This window comes from Aphelocoma coerulescens, chromosome 20 (assembly GCF_041296385.1).
Source record: "Aphelocoma coerulescens isolate FSJ_1873_10779 chromosome 20, UR_Acoe_1.0, whole genome shotgun sequence".
NCBI lineage: Eukaryota > Metazoa > Chordata > Aves > Passeriformes > Corvidae > Aphelocoma > Aphelocoma coerulescens.
The window spans coordinates 8227960-8254364 of record NC_091033.1 but is presented as its reverse complement, the minus strand read 5'-3'; the positions used below and the strand labels follow the sequence as shown (position 1 = coordinate 8254364).

General features: G+C 56.5%; 1 protein-coding gene across 2 annotated transcripts; it reads left to right on the top strand.

Annotated features, from left to right (window-relative positions):
• The first annotated feature begins 6361 nt into the window (after positions 1–6361).
• On the top strand, positions 6362–26141 carry DNMT3B (DNA methyltransferase 3 beta). Of its 2 annotated transcripts, XM_069034406.1 has the most exons (21): positions 6362–6426; positions 7132–7208; positions 7637–7913; positions 11472–11595; positions 12298–12398; positions 13523–13606; positions 14090–14278; positions 15405–15563; positions 16302–16409; positions 17158–17299; positions 17679–17807; positions 18187–18231; positions 18561–18640; positions 18923–19035; positions 19416–19599; positions 19841–19925; positions 20400–20638; positions 20794–20884; positions 21097–21245; positions 21873–21958; positions 23151–26141. In XM_069034406.1, the coding sequence occupies exons 3-21, from the start codon at positions 7809–7811 to the stop codon at positions 23290–23292; spliced, it is 2355 nt and encodes a 784-aa protein (XP_068890507.1). In that variant the 5' UTR covers positions 6362–6426; positions 7132–7208; positions 7637–7808; the 3' UTR covers positions 23293–26141. The 2 variants fall into 2 exon arrangements, with proteins under 2 accessions (XP_068890507.1, XP_068890508.1); XM_069034407.1 differs by lacking the exon at positions 13523–13606.
• The last annotated feature ends 264 nt before the right edge of the window (positions 26142–26405 follow it).

Here is a 26405-nt window from a genome sequence, read left to right as displayed (position 1 = left end):
TCTCTGACTGCTGCTCCCAGCGCTGCTCGCTGCCCAGCTCGGGGTGATGGGTGGCCCAGGGACGAGCAGCCTACATCCCAGGGCTGGGGTCTGTGCAGTGGACAGATGTTGGGCAAGGAAGCAGCAGCCCTGGGATGAGCCAGCCTATGGACAGAAAGTGCCCAGATGTCCATGGGTCAGGGTTCCATAGGGAGATTTCAGCTCCATTCTCGCCATAATCCATATGCAGGAGGTCTCCTAGACTCAAAGATGTGTTGTAGGAAGGCAGAGGAATTGCCTTCTCATGCCCTGTTACACAATCTCCTTTCTGTTTGGTCTTGGGACGAAGGCCTTGGTCCAAGAGTATTGAAACTAGATTTATTCCCTCAGAGGACAATGGAACTGATCCTATCCTGAAAGACTCCCCTGCCTTAAATGGCTATTTCACAGCAGGAGCGGGAGCTCTCCAGGATTCCACTATCAAGTGTGAACGTGTCTGATCCATTTTATCAGAGAAGGTGTTCCCTGTCTGTCGGGCCAGAGTACAGTGTGTAAAAACCTTTGAGGAAGGTAAAACCTCGACAGCCCACAAGTCTCCTGGTTTATTATTGACACGTGCAATTGCAAATGAGAATATAGGACATTTTATAATGCTTTCATTGTGAGACGATCCCAGCAGTGGTTTATAAACAAGGAGATAAGAAGCTAAGTACCACTGATGATGGGGAGTTAAGAGATATTTACTGGTGGTCTGGCTGGAAATAGCTTCCAACTTCCTTTTCTTCCCCCTCTACCTCCCTGGGTAGCTGGGAAAGTTTCTATTTCATAGACCCAAGGCGGGACTGTGCACCTCGATTTTTGGGGTGAAAAAATTGCATGTGAAGGTACTTGCAGGATTTGATCCTAAATATTTAGGACACGTTTAAGCAAGGTAGATATTTTTCATACTGGAACAATGTATCCGTTTCTGTGGTGAACCGGCCAAGTCAGCCGGTTTAAACCATGGGAAATCCTTACGTTTAATAATGAGTTAGTCTGAACTCAAACTCCTTCAGGGAGAGGGATGCAGTGGGTACCACTGGATTCCAGTATGTGTGAACACAGAATTCCTCTCTGGCTTTAAAATGCTGCATACCGCCCTATGCAATTTTTCCTAAATGTAAATTAGTAGTTAGAGTTAATTATCGCACATTTTCACAACCACCACATTTTCCCCTGTACTGTCTGAAAACCTGAAACCAGGCAAGAGTCAGCTTTCGGCCCGGTTTGTAGCCGGGGTCAGCCGTGCAGGAGCAGTCTGTGACGGATCTTTCCTTCCCTGTGTCTTCCCAGGGTGATGCTTTAGGAGCAAATTAAGGGCGGTCCGTGTGCGCGCGTGTGCGAGCACGCCGGAGGTACGGTAGGACGGTGACGCCAACGCTGTTAAACAATTTCTCAGGCAGCAAACCAAATTCTTGAGGAAAGTTGAGTGGCGGGATCCAAGAAGAAGAGTCTCGGCTGAGGTACGTGATCACAACATCCTGTTCAAACAATCACCAGGAAATTCGGTGGTCCTTCCTCCTGGGATATGAGCTGGCGGCGGTGTGGCATGCGAGTGCCACCAACCCCGCTATGGCACGGGCTGCTCTGCGCTGCCAGAACTTGCCCAGTTCTCAAACCAAGAAGGATTTACTCGAATAAAAGAGAAGGTTGCAGGGTGATGGCCGTAGTTATGGGGGTGCCTGGCGGGGGATGGTGCCCAGCATCCCGGGCAGAGCCCTAGGGCTGCCGTAGGGGTGCAGGCAGCCATCAGCCCATGGGTGCTCCCGCCAGGCCATTCTCATGCAGAACGCGTCGCTGATGGACTCATCAGAGCTGAGGACGGGCCAAGGGCAGCAGTTTGGAGTTGCAGGTATGCGCCCTTGTTCACCATAAATACCAAAGCAGAAGCAGCGGCAAAAAAGCCATGGGGACACACACAAGCACAGAAAAAGTCTGAAAATGGTGCTCTCCAAACTGAGCAGAGGATCCATGTGCCCTGCTTGAGATGCATTTTTCAGCTTCATTTCACTGTCAAACTTGAAAATCTTCCTCAGCACTTGGACAGTGTTACCCGGGGAAGGGTGCTGATTATGTATTCCCAAGAGATAAAATCCTGGGGTGTCCTCATCCCGTTCTCTGATGCCATTATCTATGCCAAGCTCTCCCAGCCTTTTGCAGTTGGTCCCAGGTCACCCTTGCAGCTGAAGTGGGGAACACTGCCTGCCCTTGCCAGCCTGAGAAAGGCCTGGAAAAAGTAAGAGTGTGCGAAGAAGCCAGGGGGGCTTTCACCCAGCTGGTCTGAGCCCCCCTCCTCTCTGGGTGTTCTGCCCACCTGCAGTTTCTGCCTTGGTCTGGAAGCACTCAGAGAACACCTCTGGACACAGTCTGAGGGATGCTGTGACTCCTCCCAGCTGCCCAGCTGAAACTTTGGAGGAGTTAGTTCTGTCCCCCTGGATAAATGAGATCTTTGAGACCAGGATTTCAGTTTCTTCTGCAGTTTAATGCCCCTTCCTCTCCCCATCACACTCCTCAGCCTTTGGTCCCAGGCAGACACTGCTGCAGGAGCAACTGGCTGCCAGCCTTGCGTGCAAAGGTGGAGTGGGGCTGGGAGCTCTACTGCTGGGCTCTGGCACACTCCTGCCTTGCAGCCACAGGCAAAACCCTCCCTCTCTCCAGAGGCTCCTCTGCTCCTGAGCAGGGACCATAATCCCTGACTGGGGTAGGCAGGAGCAGCTCTGGACCTGGCATGGAGGGAGAGGGCTCTGCTGGCAACCACCCCCTGGGAGCAGCGTTCCTCTCCATAAACGTATATGTGCTTAGGAGGGTGGTTTGGGGAGGCCTCGTCACTTCAGATTAGGCTGTAGCAGGCATATCCTGTTTTCTAGGAAAAAGAGGATTTTGTGGCCAGCTTTGTTAGAGAGGCATTGAACATTTTTCTTTGTGTGCCTTGGCGTTTGAAGTTTGCAGTCGGGTAGCTGCAGACTTTCTAGATGTTCTGGTTACACGGATGACACTTATTTTTAACCTTATTTTTATTAGAGGTTTGTATCATGTGGGCCTGGCCAGCCCACAGGAATGGTTAGAAACTTCTTATAGGAGGGATAACATTTCCTATCTCTGTGTAAACAGCAATTCCCCCCAGATGGGAAAAGCCAGCCCAGCTGTAAGGCAGGCTGGGGCTGTATTCCCACATGTGGCAGCAGGATGAGGCTCTCCCAAAGTGGGAACAGACCTTGCTTCAGCAGCCAGAGCCCTGCTGAGTGGCACAGCTCTCCCTGGACTCAGGAGAGGTGCCAGGGACAGGAGACCTGCTCCAGGGAGCTGTGGTGGGGAGTGGCTGGTTGCTGACAGCTGTGATGGAGCAGCACTGGTGGAGCTGGTAGAGAGGCAGGCGGCCAGCTCAGGGCTGGGGTGAGGGCTCAGACCATGAAGATACCAATGGAAGAGGAGGAGACATCCTGTGGGACGTGCTCTGATGGGGTCTTGCAGTGAAGAATGCTGTGCAGGGAGAATGATATTACTGTGAGCTGGGAAAGAGCCACTGAGCTGTCTGTACATCGACATGGGGACCCCAAAGCCTGAACACAGCAGGAGCATCGCTGCCGACTTTGGCGAAAGGAGAAGTTCCTCCCAGCCCCAGCTTGCAACTGTCCAAGGTGATTTAATGGTGCTGGTGCTCCTCCCTACCTGCAAGAAGACTAAACAAGTGCTCAGCCGTTACTGGGACGTGGGAATCTGGGACCCACAAGATCCGGAGGTGATGAGGTTACACTGCTGACAGCTGTAGGTAATGACACATATTTACTCAATTGCTTTATTTGAGGAGGATCTCCAGGAACGCTGCTGTGACACATGGAATAGGTCCCAACTCAAACCCTTGGGTGCACAGCAAGAGATGGGAGGTGGTGGCAGCCAGAGCAGAGCTCTGGGCAGGGAGTGCCATTGGTTTGCCTGGCCAGGGTGACTAAGGAGAATTGTAGGAAGAAATGTGAAGTGGGAGAACTGGGTGGACAGAGAGGAGCTGGGCCTGGTGCCATACCCCAGGTGCACTTCAGAGAAGGCTCTTTCTGAGCAGCCTTCAGTGAAGAGGAGGATTCAGGCTTGGGAGTGAGGAGTTATGTGTGGAAGATCTGGCATGTTTGCTGGGAAGCATGTGAAAAATTAGTCGCTTCTGATGTGAATGGCTGTTGCCAGTCCTGACTGAATGATAGTGACAGGAAATGGCTCCTTCAGCTGGTCGGTCACTGGCTCCATGAATTTGAGATGCCAGCCAGCCAAAGGAGCACAGCCAGATGGCAGAATGGTTCTTGCTGGAATGACTTTTTGCAGAAGCTGGGCAGCCCAGCCTTGCTGCCGATGGGAGTTCCTCCCTCATGGGGAGGGATGTGTCTGTGGCATGGCGTGCAGAGGACATGCTGACTATGCCCAGGAGTGGCGAGGGACCCCCCACTTCTCCCTCCCTGCTCACATGAGCCCCGGCCATGCTGCCTGCTCCTTGCAGCTGCTCCAGCTATGGAGTGCAGGAGCTTTGCCCAAAGAGCCATGTCCCATCACTGCTCTGGGCTGGAAAACCACAGGGCTGGTGGGAAGCAGTGAGGGAGCTGCTTTGGTACTCTTGACAGAGGCTGCTGTTGCCAGCCCAGGCTCAACAGGAGCTGCTGAGAGCCTGGTGCAGGTACCTGGAATGGGTGGCAGGAGCCTGGATATAAAATCCTCTGTAAAGGTACCTTGTTTCTTGTGAAATGACACACGAATTCTCTTGATTGTTAGGTAATAAACTCTCAGCATCTCTCTGTGGTGTGTGTAGCAGAGATAGCAAAAGGATCAGGCTTTGGCTCACCGTCTGCTGCTTTGTCTGGTACCAGACCTTTCCCACAAGCAGTTTGCACAGCCTTGCTCTCCTGAATTAAATGATAACTGAGGGGCAGAGAGGGAAAGAGGGCGTTTCGGCTGGCAGGAGATTGATGGCAGGTCAGCGAGGCCAACAGCAGCAGGAAGGTTTCCGTAGAAAGGGAGAGGAACCCGTGGATGCTGGAAGGGCTGATTCCACCCTCACAGTGCCCTGGAAACTCTCATGAGCACAGCTCTCAAAAACATTTCCCCTTCCTAAATCTGGAAAAACAAATGGCAGTAAAATCTATTTGCTTGTTTTAATCTACTCGCCCGAGCTGTGAATTGGCTTTAGGTTTATGGGGTGCATGTTTATTTGAATGGTGATGTCCAGTATCTCTAAGGCCTTATTCAGAGCAGATTTCTCAGCTCCTCTTTTTCACTTGCACAGCATTTTTTACATTTTCTGCCAAATTTTCCATGCTTGTGTTCTGCAGGGATGGAAGTGTGGTTTGGGGGAACCTGCCATACAGGCCTGGGGCTGGTCCTGCAGATTTCACTCACTTTGGCTAACTAAGTTTTCCTTCTGACCTTGAAAGCTCATTTCTATCACACCAGGATAATCATATTCCTTTTCTTACTGTTATACACTTTTCTGCTGAATCTAGAAGTAATAACAAGCGAGCAGGGAAGATTATACCCCACGTGGACTCCGGATGCTTTGTCTGGGGCAGGAGAGGCGCGGGCTGTGTCCCTGGCCCCGGCGCAGCCCTGCAAGTGTCTCGCCTCTGGACGGGAAAGGGAAAAAACAAACAAAAACTGAGTGTAAAACTTGTGAGGCTTTGTCTGCTCACGCTGAGCTGCGCGGTTGTGCTGCATGGGGCTGTGTGGGGCATGGTGCTGCTGGAAGTCGGTGGGCAGAGTGGTGGCTCGGTGGGCGAGGGCTCTGGCCGGCCCCGGGGTGCCCCGGGAGTCTCCTCTGCCTCGGGGATTGAGCTGCATGGGGCTCCGAGGGCCGAGCCCCGGAGAAATGATGAACCCTGGGGGATGCCGGGCAGTGGAGGCGACACCGGGACGCCGGCGGGTACCAGGGGGTGGGGAGCCCCGGGAGGGCGTGAGACATCAGAGGAGTGTGGAGCCCCCGGAGAGGGATGCTGAGCCCCGCGGAGGTGATGCAGGGCACCGGAGAGGGTATGCGGAGAACCGAGGCAAGGGGGATGTGGGGCGCTAGGTGGTGGTCCCGGGCGATGTGGGGCAGTGGATGGGGCACACTGGGGCACCGGGGGGTGCGGAGTCGCGGCGGGGGAGGATGCGGCGCCCCAAGGGATGCGGACCCTGGGGCAATGCGGGACCCCGAGGGGTGCGCGCCCGATGGTCTTGGGGGGCCTGGCGGGTGCGGTGGCGGTGCAGGCCCCGCGCTCCCCTCCCCCGCCATGGGGCGGCGAAGGAGGAGGAGGAGGAGGAGGGGCTGCCCAGCACGGGCAGGGTTAAAGCGCCATGTAACCGGAGCGCGGGGCTGTCGGGGGCCGGTCGGGGCGCGGGCAGCGGCGAGCGGCGGCGCGGCCCCGCTGGACGGCGCGTCCCGCCGCGGCGCAGGTGAGCGCTGGACCGGGAGGACCGGAGGGTCCGAGCCGGAGCCGTGGCACATCCTCGTGGGCGGCTTTGTTGTCCGCGGCGGCGGCGGGGGACAATGAGGCGGGAGGGGAAGGCGGCACGGGGCGCACCGGAGCGCGGCGACGGGAGCGCCCCGGCCGGTCTGGGGGCCCCGGTGCCCGGTAACCGGGGACTCGCGGCTTAGCCCCGGGGGCTCGGGCAGGGGCCAGGGGGTGGCGGGCCCCGCCGCCACTTGTTGCCGGCGCTCGGCTCTGGGGCGTGTTGGAGGGATCGGTGCTCCCACAGCCTCGGGCATGGTCCCCTAAGTCCCCCTGGTCCCGCCCACCCCTCCGGTCCCGTTGCAACTTGCGGAGTTTCCCGGGGGCGCGTCCCGGGACTGTCACGGCGGCGCCGGTGCGGGACCCCCCGCGACCCGCGGGGCCGGGCCGGGGCTGAGCCAGCGACTGCGGCGGGAGGGTCCCCTCGCTGATACGGCGAGTGATGGCTGCGGGGCGGGGGGTGGCTCGGGGGGGCCGGGGTCCCCCTGGCCGGCTCGGTCGTCCCGGGCAGCGCCGCCTCCAGGCCGGGGGCACCGTGGGGAGCTGCCGGGGGTACGGGGACACGGTGGCGCTGCTGCCCGGGCCGAACACCTTTGTTTTCTGTTCTCGGTCGGGGATCTGACAGCGCATCTTCCCTCTCTGTTGGCAGGAAAAGAGGCTCCCGGCGGCGCCTCGGGCGCGAAGGCTCCCCGGGGCTGGGCCGGAGGGACGGGGTGGCCGGAGCAGGTATCGACCGGAGGGCTCTGCTGGCATCCGCCTCCTGCCGAGCCCGGGGGGTGCCTCCGGGGAGAGGAGATCATCGGAGAAGGAGGAATGAACTCTTCGGAGTGGCCCCAGCGTGGGGTGCAAGTCCCGGGAAGCCGGGAAAGGGGAGCGGTGGGGGGACCCCTGGGCGAGTGGGTGGTCCTGGGGCGAGCGGTGGTCCTGCACCGACCTCCCTCAGAACGGGACAGGGCAAGGAGGGGGTGGCTGGAGCGTGCTGCCCTGAGCAGGACTCTGCTTTTCTGCCTTAGTTTCCAGTTTCCTAATTTTTAATCAACTGAGGAGAACTGAGCCCTGGGTATCCCAGTCCCACCTCTGGGGCTGTACGGGGCTGGGCAGGGGGCCATGAGGGCAGCGAGGTGTCATTGTCATCTTTACGTCCTTTTGTGCAGGGGGAAGATGAAACGGTGAAGACTCCGGACAGAAGACCCGCCACCGCTGAGCGGGACTCACCTGTGCGCCACAGCCCCCAAAGCCTCCAGCCCTGCTCACAGCCCCCAGCTCCTGCCCGCAGGCAGCCCCTGCCCCACGCCGAGGGGCTCGGCCCGGCGGGATCCCACCGGGATGAACATGGTAAAGAGCCCGGAGCAGCTGGAGCAGCGGTTGGCGGGGATGGTGGCTGTCCGGGAGACGTCTCCAGCCTGGTCTGCACTGGGAGAGGAGGGGCCGGTTTGTGTTTTGTTTCTTTTCTTTAACCCAGCTTTGCTGAGAAACAGCGGGGAGAGCCCGGGTGGGCGCCGAGGGCTGCGGGGGGAGCGGAGCGGGGCAGGAGGAAACCGAGGGAAATGGAGGGAAGTGCCGGAGCGGGAGAGCGGAGAGGCCAGGCACAGGAAGCGGGCAGGGGGAGCCTGCCCTTCGCCCCCTGCCCTTCCCAACGAGCACATCTGCGAAATCGGCGCCTTTCTTACGGAACTGCCAACCCAGCAACTCCTTTCTTCCCAGGATTAGAGGGAAATGTTCGGTTTGGGGAGACTTAAAGGCCATTAGTGTGCACCACAGCCCAGAGCCAGCCCGGCCATTAGGGTCCTTTATTTCTTTTTGTTATTCAAACAGGGCTTGGGCGATGGCTCCATCCCAGCCGTGGGTAAAGCTTCTCTCCAGCCTTTTGATATGCATGCCCCTGTCTGGAGGCAAAGTCCGAAACCTCCCCACCTCCTGGGGACATGCACCTGATAACAGGGCGGCCTGTTTTCCCCGCAAGGAAAACTGAAACCAGCCTGGGCCAGGCTGGAGGAGCAGCCCCGGGAGCAGGGGCAGGGGTCCAGTCCAGAGCATGGCCAGGCCAGGTGAGCCCTGCCCACCCTGCCCTCTCTGCCAGGTGAGCCCAGACATCCTGCCCACTCTGCCTGCTCTGCCCGCTCCAGGGTGGCTGGCAAGTGTGGCCAGGCAGGCACCAGAACTCTCTAGAAGTAGTTAATACTATGGCATGGTCTTTAACCAGTTTGGCAAATCTTAAAGAAACTGGTATTGCAAAATGAGGGCGGGCTGTGGAGTCAGCGGGTTCATTGTCTCCTCGGTGGGATTTGGCTGCAGGGCACGTCCTGGTCACCAGGCAGTGCCGGGGCTGCTGCTGGTGCTGGGCTGTTGGGGAGCTTTCGGCAATGGAGCTGGAATTGTGCATTATTTTCCTCCTCATGGGTTCTCCTCTGGAGCGCATGACTGTGGAGCACCCGGTGTGTTTGCAGGGTGCTGGGCAATGCAAACACTGCAGGGCTGGTCTCCCGTGAACCAGCACATGGGAGGGCAGTGCTCTGTTTCTTATTATTTTCTTAATGCCCTGAGTGCACATGTTGGTGTGTTTCTGAGAGGAGAGGCGAGGACAAAGAACCGAGCCTTCCTCCCGAGCAGGAGGGGGTGAGCTCGCGAGGACGTGGCTCCTGCGGGGAGCCTGGGTGGTCAGTGGGCAGCAGGATGGGCTCGTGTGGCTTCAGCACTTGGTGCAAACAGCAGGAGAAGGGATGGGAATCGCAGTCCTGCTGCATAGGTGTGGGATTTTGGGAAAGAGAGACTTTTAACGAGCAGTTTAGGCCGTGGTGTGCTGTTCCCTTTCCCATCAGAGGATGGTGACGGGATGTCCTCGAGTGATCCTGGGCGGTGCAGCTGGAGAAGGACACGGACCAAGCAGGGAGGTGACGTGCCTGTGCTCACGGCAGGGCCTGTGGCCCGTGCCTCAGACCCGCAGAGCTGTGACCTGCAGGTCCCTGCTCTGCCAGGGAGCAGTTCTTTCCAAAGGGATAACCCTTTTTTTCCCACTTTATAACTGGAATAAAAGCACGTGGCAAAGCTGAGCTTGGGTGCTCAGTCCTGGCTGTGTCCCTGGGGAGACCTGGCTGCTGTGTCACCTTACCCCTGCACCTCCCCAGTGCTGGGCTGGCAGGACACCCTTGCCTGGTGTGCTGGACATGAGGCAGTCCTGGGGCTGAGAAAGGAAAAACCATTTTGAGGTGCAAGTTTGAACTTCCTTGACTCAGGTTCCTGACAAAGAAATGAATGCAGAGGGCCTCTGAGGGTCCCAGTGGAATTTTGTGGGTGCAGATGTTTGGGAAGGCTGGGAAGTGGCCTTGCCTGCTCCTGTCCTCCCTGAATCTTACCTTCCTCATGCTGCTCCATCTCCTTGTGCCCTCTGGGCCAGATCACCGTCATGCTGGGAGAGCAGCATGTCTTACACCTCCCTGTAGGGATTCCCAAGGGAGATTCACTTTTTTTGGTGAGTTTTGCTGGTTTTGGTGGCAGCATTACTGTCAGTCATGGCTGCTGCTGCTCTGCAGCATTGTGGGCTGGAGAGGGGGAGCAGACCAGGAGGAGCTGACCCTGGCCTGGCTGTGCTGCTCTGTGGTGGATTGCTGCTTCCCGGAGCAGCCGGGGCTATGTGGGACCATCCGCCTGGGCCAGGGGCAGGCAGCGAGTCTGGGCAGCTCCCAGGAATTGTTTGCTGGGTCTGGGAGCAGATGTGCTGCAGCAGTGGGATTTCTGCACACACAGCTGTGGGGGTTATGCAGTGTCTGGTGCCATTCCTCTCCTCCCTTTGTCGAGGGGGGAGGCAGGATGTGCACCAGGGTCTCTGCCTGTGGAGGTGGGTGCTGGACACCTGTTTGCCTTTGTGTTTTGAGTGTTACCAGGTTTTTAACTCTGCCCTCTGCATCCAAAACATCAAACTCCAACTGGTCTTTGTTTGCCAGAGGTGCTGACAGATGATTTCAAAGCAGAAATCTCAATTGTTAGGGCAGTGGTTGGAGGCAATGGAGAGTGAGAGTGACGCAGAAGGGGCGGTGGGCTGGAGCTGGGGTCTCTCTGGGGCTGAGGGGGGTGTTGCTTTGGCTTCCTAACAGGGCTGTAGGTGGGCAAAGCCCTGCAAGCTCCTCAGCTCTTGAGTTACGTGCTACTAAAATGACTGTGCTGCCGAAGGGGCAAGTTGCAGCACAGACTCATAGCCCAGCAATGAGGCAGCGTCGTTCATGGCGTCCGGGTGCCTCTGGGAGAGACAGGAGCTTCCAGTTCGGAAAACAGGATCCAGGGAGGGCACCCAAGGGAAGGCAGCAGGCAAGGCAAGCCCCAGCTCTGTGGGGGGACATGAGGGCAGGGGCTGCCGGGGTGCTGCGGCACAGCCCGCTGCTCTGCCCCTTCACCCTGGGGCAGGGGAGCTGGGGCCAAGAGCGGGGGGCAGGAAGAGTTTTCTCCCTCTGGGACAGTTTAACGCAGGCTCCAGGACTTTGCCCCCCCATGGCGGGCTGCCTGCCTGTCCTACTGCTGCAGGAACAGCCCACCCACCTCTGGGCGTGTTGGGCAGCTGGAACACAGGCAGGCTGGTGCTGCAGGGGTGGGCTGTCCCCCTGGGGTGAGCTGTCACCTGGTTTCTACAGGGTGGCCGGCCGGAAAGTGCAAGTCCCCTCCAGACTGGGTCTGTCAGAGTGAGCTGGGGCTTGGCAGCTCCGAGCCAGGAGCCCTCCACAGCATACAGATGTTGGGGAAAAACCTGGTGTTCCCTAAGGATAAGTGCATCTGGGACTTCTGTTAGATGGAGATGGTTGATCTTTAGGGTGACTACATTTGCATGGAGGTTATGTGCAAGTGCCCTTTATCTCCTGGGACCTTTAGATGAGTCTCCAGTCAGACCTCTCTGCTAAGGGCATGAAGTTGAGGCTGGCTCGAGGAGCTCACTCTTGTCTGCTTTGCCCTCCCTGGGGCTACTTGCACAGCTGAATTTCCTTCCCATTCTGGCTTCTACAGGCGACCATGAAAAAGGACAAGAGCCACGGGCAGGATGAGGCAGACTGTAGGGCAAAGCTGATCCTCATCAACGGGGACAATGCACCTGGCGTACTGGAGGTGAATGGGAAGCCCAGCAGTCCAGGTGAGCGTCACCACTCTGTGCCCAGAGTGCTCCCAGGATGTGCAAGGATGCACAGGGTTGAGGGTCTCACAGCCTCTGTCCCAGGGCCTTGCTGGGGGATGAAGCCCTGTGGCTGTAGCCAGAGTCCTTCCATGAGCCCACTGGATTTCTGTGATCCAGTAGCTCATCCAGGCCATGGTATGGTTGTGGAAATGGGTGCCACACTGAGATGCTGGCTCTGCCCCTCAATAGTTTAACCCCCATGGAGTGAGGAAAGCCAGGGGAGAGACCCACCAGCCTGAGGGGTGCCACTGACCTGAAAGACTGCGTCACTGCTCCTGGGATTCTCCAGTCAGGGTTCCCAAATCCTACCTCTTGGGTTCACAAGGTCCTGCTTTAAATGACCTGGTGACAAGCCCTGAATAGCTGGTAGGTGGCCTCTTTGTGCCTCTGAGCTTTCAGGAACAAAGGAATTGATAAGAAAGTCCCCATGCCTGCTACTACTCCCTCCCAGTTTTGGGGACAGGTGGGTGATCTGGGGCTGTGGTGCCAGTGGTGCCAGAATGAGACACCACTTGTCTCTTCTCCCAGCCATGTTTCCCTGAGATGAGGTTTTGGTATCTCCAAATTGTGCTGCTGGGAGCAGTGGGAGGCTGGGGCAAGCAGGGGCACAGCCAGGAGGGCTTGCAGAGCCTGAGGCTGCTCTGTCTTGTCCCTACACAGATCCCAGGGGCCTGGAGCTGCTTCCCCTGAAGAAGGACAGCAATGGAGACCTCTCCAAGGAGGAGCTGGCCTGGCCGCTCAATCTGACGCCGGCGCAGAAGGTAAGTGAACACTAAAGGTGCTTTTTGGGGGCTGTCTGTGGGGAGCATCCGGTGCCAGGATCCTCATTTCTTTCCCTCTGGGCTTCTCTTGCACTCAGTGCCAGAGGAACAGTCCAGTGGTGGATGCAATACTCACCACTGTAATAATTTTAATTTTTAAATTCCTGCTTCTGATGATACCACAGCAGCAGGAGGGGGTGGTGTGGGATGCAGCAATGCCCATTACATGTTGCAGCAGCCTAATAATTATTATGCTGATATTTTCTTTAAAAGTCTTAGCTGTATTGATGGACTGAAGCATCTCATGCCTCCCACTCTTGGGGTGGGCTGCTTTTAGCTGCTCTGGGGCTGGACCCCAGTTTCACCCACCCTCTTTTGTTGACTAGGTTGACAAACCTCCAGGGTCTAGAGGCATTTTTGCCTTCTGGCTTTATTGTTTTGAGTTAGAAATAAAACCCAAGGTTGGAGATCTGCCTGAGATGAGGCAGCTTCCAAAAGAAAGAGCCATAAATCCAGTGGGTGAAAATTCATCTTTCCCACTATGTTTAGTCTGGGGGCTCTTAACTGCAAAATCTCATTTAATTTTAACCTTCTGTTATGCTGGGTGCAGGAAACAAGTCCGGGCTGGACTGTAACTGTGACCACCAGGGAAAGGCTGCCCTGGGTGCTGCTGCAGGGCCAGCTGTGGGAAAGAGCACCCATGGGAGTGTGAGAGCATCCAGGGTGTGTAAGTGGGTCCGTACCTGGGACAGGTGCTCTGCCAGGGTCTGTGGTTCTCCTGGCTTCCCAGTCCTCCCAGCTATGGATCCTGCTCTCTCTGTCATGCTGGGTGCAGTGGGCTGCAGCAATGGGGCTCCTGAGACTTGCAGAGATGCTGTGGAACAGAAAGTTGCCCAAAGGGGCTCAGCACAAGGTGTCTCCAGCATCCATCTGCCTCCTCTTACTTTCCCCAGGGCACTGCCCAGGGCGCTCAGCCCCATGAGGCACAGCCTGTCCGTGTCCTCATGTGAGGAGGGCAGCCATGCCATGGCACCCCTCTGTTCTGGTAGCAGGTGCAACCCTGGGGCAGTGTTGGGTGGGAGAACAGCCTCAGGCAGAAGCCCACCCTCTGCCTCATGTTCCAGGCAGGGCGGACCCGGCACGAGATGAGGATCAAGGAACCACCACGCAGTGTGGAGACTCTCAGGGACCTGCCAACTCCCATGCGGGTGAGGGTCTGGCAGGGCCAGGGCTTCCTGGGGGCTTCCCTGGGGCTGCAGAGACCTGCACTGCTGCTGTGCCCTGGTCAAGTGTCTTCAGAGATGGCACAGCCTCCCTGTGCCTCAGTTTCCCCTGTGAAGGGGGTGTGTTTATGTGCTGTTTCTTGCCCCTGCTATGAACTGGGTGTGTTGAGCACTGTGGGGTGGATTTGGGACAGGAAAATGGGATGAGGGCAGTGGTGCACCATTTGCTCTGGGTCTGGCAAGTAAAAGCAGAGCAGTTCTGCAGATGTCCCTGTTAAGGGCTCTCCTCTCTATTCATGGCTGCAGTGGTGCCTTCACTCCCTGGCTCCCCCTCTCCGATCCCAGCTGCAGGGCTGGGGGATGGCACAGGGCTGGGAGTGATGCAGGGATGGGGGATGATGTGGGGCAGGTCTCTGCTCCCCCTGCCCCTCTTCCTGCTGCACTCACACTCCTCCCTCCACCATGCAGAGCTCCAGGCGTCGCTCAGCCATGTCCACACCGGTGACCATCGACCTGACGGAGGAGGACTCCCAGGACTCGTCCCGGAGCAGCAGCACACTCTCTGGTAGCAGCTCCCAGGAGGGGCAGAACGGCTCTGCTGAGCTGGGGGCTGAGGAGTCAGAGAGCAGAGACATGGGCACGGCGCTGGAATACCAGGTACGGAGGGGCTGCACTCTGTTCCTGCACCCAGGATGGTGTGGGGCGAGGATGAATCTCTGTGACCTGTCCCAAAACAACCTGTAAACCTCAGTGCTGTTTCTCCTGCCCACCCTTCCCTGAATGCTTTGGGGTGTGATGGTGCCAGGATGTGTTCATTCATCAGGCTTGAATACTTTGGGGCCAGCACCGCCAAGCTGCCACTGGTGCCACACATGAGCCCCCGAGACACGCATGCGTGTGCTGTGTACCGTGCCCTGCTGAGACAGGCAGTTGCATGTGCAGAAAACATTTCTGTCGGGGATGCTGGAGAGAACCGAAGCTGCTGGGGCTGCAGAGCGGGATTTGGCGCCTGCAGGCCGCAGGGCAGGGCCCCAGACTTGCAGGAATTGGGCAATTGCATCTTGCTGCATAATTAAGTACCTAATTGCAGAACAAAGCTGGGAAGGAGGGCTCTGCAGGCAGAGAGGTGACTTTGCTCTGTGAGATGCCTTGCTGTGCACAGCACCCAGCATGGCCTGTGACGGGTCACACCAAAATTCTTGGCTCTTATTTTTTTCTTCTGTTTTCGCTCTGCCCCATTTCCTGCTCTATCCAGTGGGAACAAGAGGAGGGTGGGTGGGTATCCTCTCCCTGGGGTGCAGCCACACAGGCTGAGCTGTGAACCCTGTGAAGGGCCTGCCCTGTTCCAAGGAGGAGCCTTGTCTGCTCGGGGCACCCAGGGAACAACCTTGGTGCGAGGCTTCCCGCTGTTTGCAGAGACCCTGGGAGGGCAGGCAGGAGTGGACACGCATGGGGCCCTGTGCCAGGAGGGCTGTGCAGGACGGAGCATGCACCACGCCGTGTGCCAGGCACGGGCTCAGCGTGGGGCTGGCACACACAGGCCTCCCCACCAAGCTTCAGCATGGATCAGGGCTGGGATCCAGTGCTGCCGTAGGGGGGTTGGCCCTGTGTTTGAGGGAAGGCAAGCAGCTTTTGTAGATCGCTGCACAGAGGTCCACACGTGTGACACACGTGGAGACACACCAGGGCTGTCCCCTGTGCTCCAGAGCTCTCCTGCACCACTGTCCAGACAAAATGGGGAGTCATTTGTACTTTTGGCTGATCTGTTGTCTTTCATTTTCAGGATGGGAAGGAATTTGGAATTGGGGAGCTCGTCTGGGGAAAAATCAAAGGTTTTTCCTGGTGGCCTGCAATTGTCGTCTCCCACAGAGCCACGGCCAAGCGCCAGGCGGTCTCGGGCATGCGGTGGGTGCAGTGGTTTGGAGACGGGAAATTCTCTGAGGTAAGGCTGCTGCCCAGCCCAAAACACCCTCCCTTGCACGTTTCTGCCCCACTCCTGAGGCTGGCTGGGGGGTGTGTATGTGCTCCTGCAGCCTCTCAGGCCTTCCCTCCCAGTGCTCAGCATAGCCAGGCCCTGGCAGGTTCTCATGGCTCTGGTGTCTGTAACTAATGACTGGCTTCTGTAGGTTGGTGGCAGCATCCAGACATAGGGACATCTGCCTGGCCACTTCACAGGGTTTTGTCCATGCTCCAGGGCTTCCCCTGTCACCCTCTGCCTGGGGAGGGATGTCCCCTCAGAGCCCCATCACCCTCACAGAATCAGAGTATCCTGAGCTGGAAGAGACCCACAAGGATCATCCAATCACACTCCTTCCCTGCACAGGACAACCCTAAAATCCCACCATATGCCCAGGAGTGTCACCCAAACGCTCCTTGAGCTCTGGCAGGCTGGTGCTGTGACCACTGCCCCGGGGAGCCTGTTCTAGTGCCCAACCATGAACCTTTTCCTAATACCCAACCAGGATAGCCAACCCCTCCCATGCTGCAGGCAGGAGGGAGGAAGTGCCGTGTTGGTGTCACGCCAGCAGTGCCGGCAGAGGGTGCAACCCACCCGTCCTTGTCACACTGCTGCTCTTGGCAAAGCTGCCACTGGGCCTCCTCGCATGGCCACAGTGCCGGGGGGATATGGCTGAGCGGGGCGTTACCGTCCCTCTGGTGAGATCTTGGTGCTCTCTCCCAGGTTTCTGCAGACAAACTGGTGGGACTGATGGCCTTTAGGCAGCATTTCAATTCCTCCACGTTCAACAAGCTGGTGTCCTACCGCCGTGCCATTTACCACGCCCTGGAGGTAACCACCAGGGGTGGGCGGGTGGGTGAGGTGCCAGCTGAACCAGCTGTGCTGGAGGGGCCAGTGGGATGGGATACAGGAAAACCCTTCTTTCTTTGCTGTGATTATTTCCAAGTGCAGCCTTGGGGCCAAACTCTGCTTATCCTGAGGCTTTAGGGGTAGCTGCTGCTGCTCCAGGGTCTCACTGCTCCAGAACCCCAAGCCCTGCGAGGGCTTGGATGTGGCAGCATCATGGCAGCAGGGCAGTGCCAGGCTAGCCAGAGGTGTCCTGGGTCAGTGCCGGGTGCTCTTTAAAGTCAGGGATGGTGCTGAGCACTTGTGAATCCAATGCCCATCCAAGGGCATATCGGCATATGGGACATGTCAGCATATGGGACATGTCAGCATATGGGGCTGCAGACCCACAGGCACCTCTGCTGCCTTTTCTGCCTGCCACTTGCCAGGGAGCACAATCTGGGCAAGAGCTGGGCCTGGGCTGTCCCTGCTTCTGGCTCCATTAGGGCAGGCTGGTGGAGGACAGATGGGCTCATTGCAGGGATGGAGGCACTGGAGTGCAGCCAAGGGCACACCCAGAGCAGGAATCTGTCAGCTGCCACTGTCCTGGGGCCACCAAGCCCCGCACACCTGTGTGTGTGTGTGTGTGTCTTTGTGTGTTGGATGGGGAGGGGGCCTGGGCCTGTGGCCCTGGCAGGCTGTGGCTGCTCCTCTGACAGAGACCACCCTGTCCCCTTCTGTCCATCCTCATCAGGTTGCCCGGAGCCGGTCGGGGAAGACGTTTACAACTGGCCCCAGGGAGTCACTGGAGGAGCAGCTGAAGCCCATGATCGACTGGGCAATCACTGGCTTCAAACCCCTGGGGCTCAAGGGACTGCGGCCACCCAAAGGCTCAGGTGAGGTGGTGGCATCAGCTGGGTGGGGGCTGGTGGGGGGCTGGCAGGGGACTGGCATGGGCAGTGGCCACTGGGGGCTGGCCCCAGCTGAGCCCGCTCACCCTGTGCAGTGGCCATACCAGTCCAGTCCCAAGGTGGTCCTGGGGCTTCTCACTGGGACCCCCACAGCGGCGTTGCAAAAAGCTGGAGCAAAACACCCTTCAAGCCCTTGCCCCATGGAAATCAGACCTGGCTGAGCCTTGTGCCATGTGAGGGGACACGGGTGGCCAGGAAGGGTCCTGCTGTGGCTGGGGTGAGACCTGGCAGGGCTTGGCAGGAGGTGCCCTGGGTAGTCCTGAGGCTGGAGGCTTGTCCTTAGGGGGCTGCCTTTTCCTTGCAGAGAATGGGGTGCTGAGGAATGGGACAGAGGAGGTGGTGCCCCTTGAACAATATCCCCCCACCAAGAGGCTGAAGACCTACCCCTGCAACAACAGCAAGGAGCAGCGTGTGGAAGAGGACCGGACCCGAGGTAACCAACAGAGAGAGCTGGGGAGTGGCTTGGCCTGGGCCATGCACCCTGAGAGCACTGGGAAACCATTCTGGGAGAGGTTTAGCTCTTTCCAGGGACCATGAGCCTGGTTTCTGAAGGCAAAAGCTTTTGTGGTCTAGTGCCTTACAAGACACCAGCAAACTCAACTGCAAGACATGGGCTGGGCCCCACTAGCAGCTCAGCTATGCTGAGCTCTAGTATCTCCATCAGTGAAAGGATGTGGGTTTTGCACCAAAATCTCTCAGCAAAGCTGTAGCAGTTCTAGTGCAAGAAATAAGGCAGCTGTAAGCAGAGTGCAGTTTGTTACAAAAGGAATGATAAGTATTTTTCTTTTTTTTTTCTTTTCAATTTTATAAAGGGCAAATGGTTTCTGAAGTTACGAACAACAGCGGGAAGCTGGAAGGTAATCACTGGCCCTGTCTCTCCTGGGAAGAGGTGTGAGGTGCTGAGGGTGCTCAGCAAGGGTCATGGGTCCCTTTTCAACGGTACCATGTAGCGGGGGGAAGTGCTGTGAGTGCAGGGTGCTGAGGGGGACAGGGTGCTCTGCAGATCCTCCATGGGGAGCCATAGCCACATCCAGATGCGGTTCCGAAGGCAGACCCTATTTGGATGCAGTTCTGAGGGCAGGCTTTATCCAGACACAGTTCCAAGGGGAGGCTCCAGCCTCTGCAGCCTGTGGTGGGGTGTAAGGGGTCCCTGCCCTGGGTGAGCGCAGCTCTCTCTGTCCCACAGACAGCTGTTTGTCCTGCGGGAGGAGGAACCCAGCCACCTTCCACCCACTGTTCAAGGGGGGCCTCTGCCAGACGTGCAGGGTAAGTGCTACTGTGCTGGGGCTGAGCAGGAGCCTGGGGCCAGAGGATGGGGCTGGGGTGCAGCCAGTGTTGCTGGGACAGGGGGTGGCTGTGCCATGGCCATGCTGTGTCTCCCACGGGGCTGTCCCTCAGCATGTCATCACCACCTTGAAACACTAAGGATATGCATCTCCAAGATCTTGGCGTGTACTGGGAATGGAGCAAAGCTGTGTTCTCTCTTCACCCTCTGCGCATGGCTCCTGATCCTCTGTCCTTGTTTCCTCCTGAACGTCCTTTTGCTAGGATAGATTCCTGGAGTACTTCTACATGTATGACGAAGATGGGTACCAGTCCTACTGCACTGTCTGCTGTGCAGGCAAGGAGCTGCTGCTTTGCAGCAACACCAGCTGCTGCAGGTGAGCCCCATGTCTCTGCTTCTGGGGCTGAGGGCCTGGCATCACTCCCAGGGAGCTGCAGGAAGCAGGGTCCTCCATAAGCCTGGGCAGGGGCTGTGCTTCTCCCCAGCTGGCTGCCATGCAGCACATCCCAACACAGCCTACCTGTCCTTACCGAGCCAGGTATCACCTGAATAAGCCCTGTGGAGGTTGGCAGGGGATTCACCCATGCCTTGGTCTCCAGCTTGTGTAAGCAGCCCTAAAAACCAGGGTACTGCCTGAAAAAATATCCTGTAAAATGGTGGGGGTTCTGGTGCATGGCAGGGGAAACTCCAGGAGAAGCTGGGGTGAACCAGAGGGGTTGCTGGAGTGACGAGCATGAGCTGTTGTGGTTTGGGCAGGTGCTTCTGTGTGGAGTGTCTGGAGGTGCTGGTGGGGCGAGGGACATCGGCCAAAGTCAAAGAGCAGGAGCCCTGGAACTGCTACATGTGCCAGCCCCAGCAGAGCCACGGCGTGCTGCAGCGCCGGCAGGACTGGAACACCCGCCTGCAGGACTTCTTTACCAGTGACAAGGGACAGGAATATGTAAGGGCTGTGGGCAGGGAGCCTGATGTGCTGGGATGTGGGGGAGAGGGTCACCGAGGGCAGGGCGGACGACCTGGAATTCCTCTTCCCTCTGCCTTGCTCTTGTTCATCCACCCTTTCCAAGGGTGCCAGGCTCTTGGTCCCGCAGATGCTCTCCTGAAGGTGGAGGTGCTGCATTCAGAGCCTTATGGGGCAATGCAGCACTGCCAGGGCTGGGGCTTCATGGCTGTCTCCATTGCAGGCTGCACCCAAAATCTACCCAACAGTTCCTCCAGCGAAGAGGAGACCAATTCGAGTGCTCTCGTTGTTCGATGGGGTGGCAACAGGTGAGGCAGTAAGGAAGCACTGCTGGGCAGCTCCTACCACTGGGCATTGGGGACGAATCATTCCATTGCCACAAGCCTGTCTCTAAAAGCTTGGTGGGGAGGAGAGGGTGAAAGCAGGGAGATCCCCATCAGAAGGGAGATGAGGGCAGGGTCTCCCTTTCCTGCTGGACAAGGTGGTGGAGGAGGGGAGGGATGGAGGGAAGGATGGAGTGAAGGGTAGAGGGGAGAGCATGGGAGTTTTTGCTCACAGAGGTGTTCCTGCTGTGCCAAGTGTGATCTCGGGTGGCTGGTTCCCTTGAGAAGCCAGAGCTGTGGGGACACCAGTAACCTATACTCTGAAGTGCCTGAGGGCAACTGGTTTGGCTCAGTTCACTCAGCTCTGGCATTCTGCTTTCTGGGAGCAAACCTGCCTGGAGGAATGGGTCAAATAAAAGTTTACTCACCTTGAAGTGCTCTTTGACTACGCCCACATAGGACATCCAGGAGCAGCCACATCGAGCGGTGCTGAGGAAGGAGACTTGGAGGCTAAAGAGAGCAGTGCGACCTCAGACCTCTGTCCGTTGGCAGGGTACACGGTGCTGAAGGACTTGGGCATCCAAGTGGAGAAGTACATTGCCTCAGAGATCTGTGAGAACCCCATGGCCGCGGGCACGGTGCGGCCTGAGGGCAACATCACCTACGTGCACGATGTCAGGAACATAACCAAGAGAAATGTGAGCTCTGCTTCTGTGGGAGCCTGAAGGACATGGCACCATGGGGGCATGGGTCTCATCCCACCAGCTCTGGGACAAGCTTGGCCCCTGCCCCACTGGGGAGGAGAGACCTGCTTCTATGGCATCTCCTAATGGTCTGGATTGTCTCTTTGTAGATTGAGGAGTGGGGTCCTTTTGACCTAGTGATCGGTGGAAGCCCCTGTGATGATGTCTCCCTTGTCAATCCAGCCAGGAAGGCGCTGTTTGGTAAGGCTGCTTTGCCTCTGCCAGGCTGCGTACCTTGGGATGTTCCTGGGTTGTGGAGCCACCTTAGAGCCCCGGGAAGTGGTTCAGCCCCAGGCTGTATTGGTGATGGGCTGTTTCCATACCCATCTTGGTGGGGAGGGCAGCCAGGCCCCCCAGCCCCACACCCCGTGCCCCAGCTGGTCCCAACCTGCTGCTTGGCTTTTTCCTTGCAGAAGGAACCGGGAGGCTGTTCTTTGAGTTCTACCACCTGCTCAACTACGCTCGTCCCAAGGCGGGCGAGGAGCGGCCCTTCTTCTGGATGTTTGAGAATGTGGTGGCCATGAGGATCAACGACAAGAGGGACATTTCCCGGTTTCTGGAGGTAGGGATTGCTGACAGCTGTGGGAAAGGCGTTAGAGCAGGTGACACTTGCTGGGCTGTGCAGGGTGTGCCGGGTGTGAGGGTCTGGCTATGGTTTCCTGATGCTGGAAAACCCCCTGCCTGGTGCACATGCCAAGGAATCAAGTTTAGTCTTGGCTCTGGATCCTTCCCTCTGGCTTTCATCAGGTCAAACCCAAGCACTAGTCCTCTGGGGGAGGGGTTTTGCTGCCTTGCAGAAAGCATCTGTTCCCAGCAATGCCTGTTATTTCTAGGGAGAGGGGGGTCAGGGACTGGGAAGGGGTTTTAACTCTGTGGTAGCCGGGATGGGTTGTGAGTCAGCAGGGACCATTGGTGTAAAATCACCATTGAAGGCTGACAGTCCTGATCCTGGTCCAGGGGAACCAGCACTGAGCACCCCATGATGGTCAATAGCTGCTGGTCATGGCCATGACCTGGGAGCTCATGTGGCAGTGCCCTGGTATGAAACAGGGTTTGTGGAGGCTACATTTTTTTGAGGATTTTCTCAAGACTTTAGGTCCCCGCAGGGCAGTGTGAAGGACTGACCATGCAGGAGCGAACCAAGCCAACATTTCCCCTAACTTTTACTTCCCCTCTTTTTGGCCCCCAGTGTAACCCAGTTATGATTGATGCAATCAAGATATCAGCTGCCCACCGAGCTCGTTACTTCTGGGGCAACCTCCCTGGGATGGACAGGTAATCGATCAGTCTGCTGTCCTCTTGGATCTCTCACGGTAGTTTTGGTTTGTTTTGTAGTGCTTGTTCATGTTTTTTTCTGTCTCCCTGGCTCTAAGCCCAGCTCCTGGGAGTGAGAAGCCACAGTTCCTGCACGGGGCAGCTTCCCTGCAGTGATGTGCACATGATAATTAATGCACTTACTAATGAGCAATGATGAGACTGCGGGGGAGAAGTGTAGCAGCATCCCCTGCCCTGGCCCTGAAGTTTTTGGAGGGAGGAGTGATGGGGCTTGCTCAGGATGCTGTGTGGTGGCTCTGGCTGGGGGTGCACATGTGGACTGGCTTTGGGGTAAGGCCCAGGCTGATGTGGGGGTGCCATATGGCAGTGCTGTGCCCTGGCCAGTGCCATGGTTGTGGGTTTCTGGAGGGGAACTGAGTGGACACTGAGTGCTGGTGTGGGGGAGCTCGCACTACAGCCAGCAGCTGCTGTGGCAAAGCATGACTGCACCCTGCTTCAAACTTCACATCCCGTAGCACCCTGAATTCATGGCAAAACACAACATAAGGACTGGGAGTAGATAAATCCAATTGCAAGCAGTCCTGCACACCAAGTACGTGTGACAAAACCTGAAGTTTTTGCACCTTCTGGCCAGTAAACACAAGACTGGGGTTAAATAGTTTTGCTTGCTTATATTTAAATTGCCAGTATTTGTTGGAGTTAACACTGAGCTAAAAGCATTTGAAAGTAAAATAACAATTTCAAGCCTTTGTCATGTGAAAAGGCTCTTGGACTTTCATCTGATTGTAAGGGAAGTGCCCAGCCCATGACTCAGAGCTACCCAGCGCTACTCAGTCCTATCTCCATGGAGTAGCCCAGGGCGATGCTTGCAGAGGTGCTGCTGAGCAGAGGCAGGTGGGATGCCCAGGCACAGGGCTCCTCCAGGAGCCTTGCCAGGAAATCCTACGGGGTGGGGGACACTGGGGATGGTGGGCAGGCACAGCCTGGCCCCATCCAGAACAGTGACACTGCTCAGGTTGTGCGGGGCTCCAGTCGTGCTGGAGAGCTGAATCCCCTCCCATCTGGGTGTAGGAGACTCCCAATGCTCTTTGTCTGGGAGCATTGCTGCCTGGTCTGGGAGCGGTGCTGCCCAGGGAAAGGGGTTCCTGCTCCTGCTCTGCCTCAGCCATACTCTCCTGCCTCTGCTCTGCAGGATCTTTGGCTTCCCCCTCCCCTACACGGATGTCTCCAACATCAGCCGCGGGGCTCGCCAGAAGCTGCTGGGGGGATCGTGGAGCGTCCCCATCATCCGGCACCTCTTCTCCCCACTCAAGGATTACTTTGCCTGTGAATAGCAAACGGAGCATCCCTCGTCTCTCTGGTAAAGATGCACAGCACCGCTGCTGTGGCGGGCGAGGGATGGGCACGGCCACCGGACTGCCACGGCCCCCTCCCTCCCTGGCCACGTGCCGCGGGACGGCAGCCTGGAATGTCTGTAACCAAAGAACCTGGCAGGGTAACTTCTTTAAAGGGACTAACAGTGATACGTAGGAAATGATGGACAAAGCTTTAATTACGCAACACACGAAGCTCTATGCATCACTGATGAGGCGGGGAGTCTCCTCCAGAGCATTAACTCTTCTGGTTTAGCCTGGAGCCGGGAAGTCACCACTTGCTGAGCAGCCAGTGTGCGGGCAGCTGGAGAGCTGCAGGCAAACCTGAACTACAGCAAATTAATGCTTTTCCTAAACAAACAAAACCTCTTGAAGTAACTGCCAAAAACCCCCAAACCATAGCAGCAGGTGTAAGGGACCCTGCTCTGGTTACACACTGAACACAGGATCATACAGAAACCAAATCTTTTTTGTTTTTTGTTTTTTTTTTGGATAAAATTTAATTTTGTTGTTTTAATGTCTACTGCTGCTTTAAGGCATTACATAAGAATGTGGAGATTCCTAGACCTGAATGTAGCTGAAACTGAACTGTGAGGTGATAGAATTACTTTTCTAGCTAGAACTAAAGAAATATTGTTTTATATGTTTGGTTGTAGTTTACAAATATTCACTACTTTTTAAACCATCTAAAACCTTTCCTTACATTTTAAAATCCTGCTGAATGGTTTGAAAGCTTACACAGCAACTGGAGCAGGGAGGATTTGGGCTCCAGGGTCTGTAAAGGAAAATGTTCTTGGAGCATCCATTTCCCAAACGAATGTGGTATGGTCAGCAGGAAGGACAGTGTAGTGGTCAATGGCACCCTCAAATCTCAGCCCCCCCAAATGTCATGTAGGATGTCCTGAACCCGAGCAGTGGTGGCAGGGCGTTCCTTCCAGGGAAAATCCCACCTGACCCTTGCAGGGTCAGGAGTGCAGCACTGCTCTTTCCTGTGCCCATCTCATGCTGTGTGCAGGGGGAATGGGACAGTGAGGCAGGAAAGCACTGTCACTGCTGGGGGGTCTTGGGGGTCTGCAGGCAGGGGCTGTACCTCTCCTCTCCTGTGCTCCCATCTCCCTGTGCATCCCTGTGCACAGAGGTGGGATGCTGCTGGTGCTTGTGTGCCCAGCCCCAGCCTGACAGCTCCCTGGGGTCTCCTGGGGCTGTAACCCCAAACTGGGAGCTCCTGTGGCCACCACTATGCTCACTTTTGATTGCCTTCCTCTACTCCCCAGCTTTGCCAGAGTGATTATCATGCTGTCCATGAAGTCCAGGGCATGTTGAGCCTGTGCCCACTGGGAAGGTGCAGGTGCCTGTGTCCATTTCCACCAGGTTTTCCGTAGCCACTGGGCTACTGTTCCAGCAGGCGTCTCTGGGGATTCTGAATTCCAATGCACATTTCAATGCACTGAAACGATTCCCCCCTTGGTTCCTCTGTCCTCCCCTACCTCTGCTGTTCACCTGTCACCTGGCTCTGGAAGAGCGCTTGGGCGCCTTCTTAAAATTATCTGGGTTCAAACCATGGGCCAACCCTCCACCCCATCGATGCCAGGCTGCCTTGCTGTCTTCCAAGGTGCTGGACAGCATCACTGGGAAGAGCTTCTCTCCCAGCTCCTTCTACCTCTCTGGCACCCCTGTCCTGGTGGTGGAGGACAGCAGCTCCCATTTTCCACCCTTGTGTGCAGTTTTCCTCCCCAGCTCTGAGGACCACCTTCTCTTGGTATCCAATCCAAGGCTGTGCTTGGAAATGGACTGCAAGGGAATCCCAGGTAGTTTAAAGGCTTTTTTTTCCTGTTTTAACCTGGACGTTACTCTTTAGAGAGAAGTCCTTGGGGTTCATTCTCTGTGACTTGTTCAAGCCACACGCCTTAGTTAAGAAAACTCTGGAGAAAGCCAGTCAGGCTGGTCCATGTCACTGCTGGCACCTCCAATGCTTGACAAGTGCTTGGGGACATGTGGCACCCTCTTGTCACCAGCCCCTGGACTGGGAAGATGGCAGAGTGGGTTCTGTGCGTGCTGGAGGTGTTTAGGAAGCCTTGGCATCACCAGTGCTGCACCAGCTGCTTTTGGACCCCTCGCCAATCTGTGATCTTTATCTCCAGCGGGATCCCAGCCACAACACTAATTCCTCATCCCAGGTCCTTGCAGTCCCTGTTTGGAGCCCAGCATGGGGCCTGAGGGTGAACAACCATCCGGTGCAGGGGCTCAGGGTGACAGCCATCCTCTGGTCTGATGGGTTTGATTTTTCCAAACTGGGTGAACACGTGCCCTCCACTCCACCCACGGCATCCCTGATCTTATACTCCAGATCTCACATCCTTTCCTATCTAATCAAAAGGAAAACAAATAGATGAGGGGAAAAAAAAGGACTTGGGGAAAGTAAACAAAGATAAAAGAGGAATGAGAATTGTCTTGGCATTAAGCTCACTTGATGAGAATTGTAGTAGACAAGTCTTCCTTGAAATGTTTTTCCCTGTAAGAGCTGCCGTTTATTATGAGTTTATAATATGTTGTTAAGGGAGGGGGATCTCAGAAATTCCTTTGTAATACTTCTAAAAGGTTTCTAACTCTCCCTGGTGCTATTTTTTTAGGTTAAGGATTTTTAATGTTGAACATGTTGCGGGTTTTTATATGATCTTTTAAAAATGAGAGAAATGTTATGTTTTTTTAACACATTTCACATTTTTTGTATCTGGAATGTGGGAACTCACAACTCTGCCGCGTCCACATGATTTCACTGGTTTTCCATGTGGGGAAAAAAAGTGTCGACAGTTTACCATTTATCATGACTGATTAAAAATGAGTATTTCTGTATGGCTGGACAGTCTTATTGGGTAAATAAAGGGGGTTCACACTGGGAGGAAGGGCGCAGCCAGGGAGCCGAGCTGCCCCTTTCCTGCTGCCGCTGAGGTGACACCAGTGCCACCGAAGTGGTCGGTGCTGGTGTGCCAGGAGAGGTGGAGCCGTGCCGAGCTGTGCCGGAGGGTCGGGTTGTGCCGGGGGCCGTCCCGGGGGCCGTCCCGGGTGCTCAGGGC

What these genes read in the sequence shown, in the direction of transcription:
- DNMT3B (XM_069034406.1), top strand. Translation starts at nt 7,809, where the DNA reads ATGAACATGGTAAAGAGCCCGGAGCAGCTGGAGCAGCGGTTGGCGGGG. An exon ending in GAGACGGGAAATTCTCTGAG is followed by an intron (nt 15,564 to 16,301) that starts GTAAGGCTGCTG and finishes GCTCTCTCCCAG; the next exon opens with GTTTCTGCAGACAAACTGGT. An exon ending in AGCCAGGAAGGCGCTGTTTG is followed by an intron (nt 20,885 to 21,096) that starts GTAAGGCTGCTT and finishes TTTTCCTTGCAG; the next exon opens with AAGGAACCGGGAGGCTGTTC.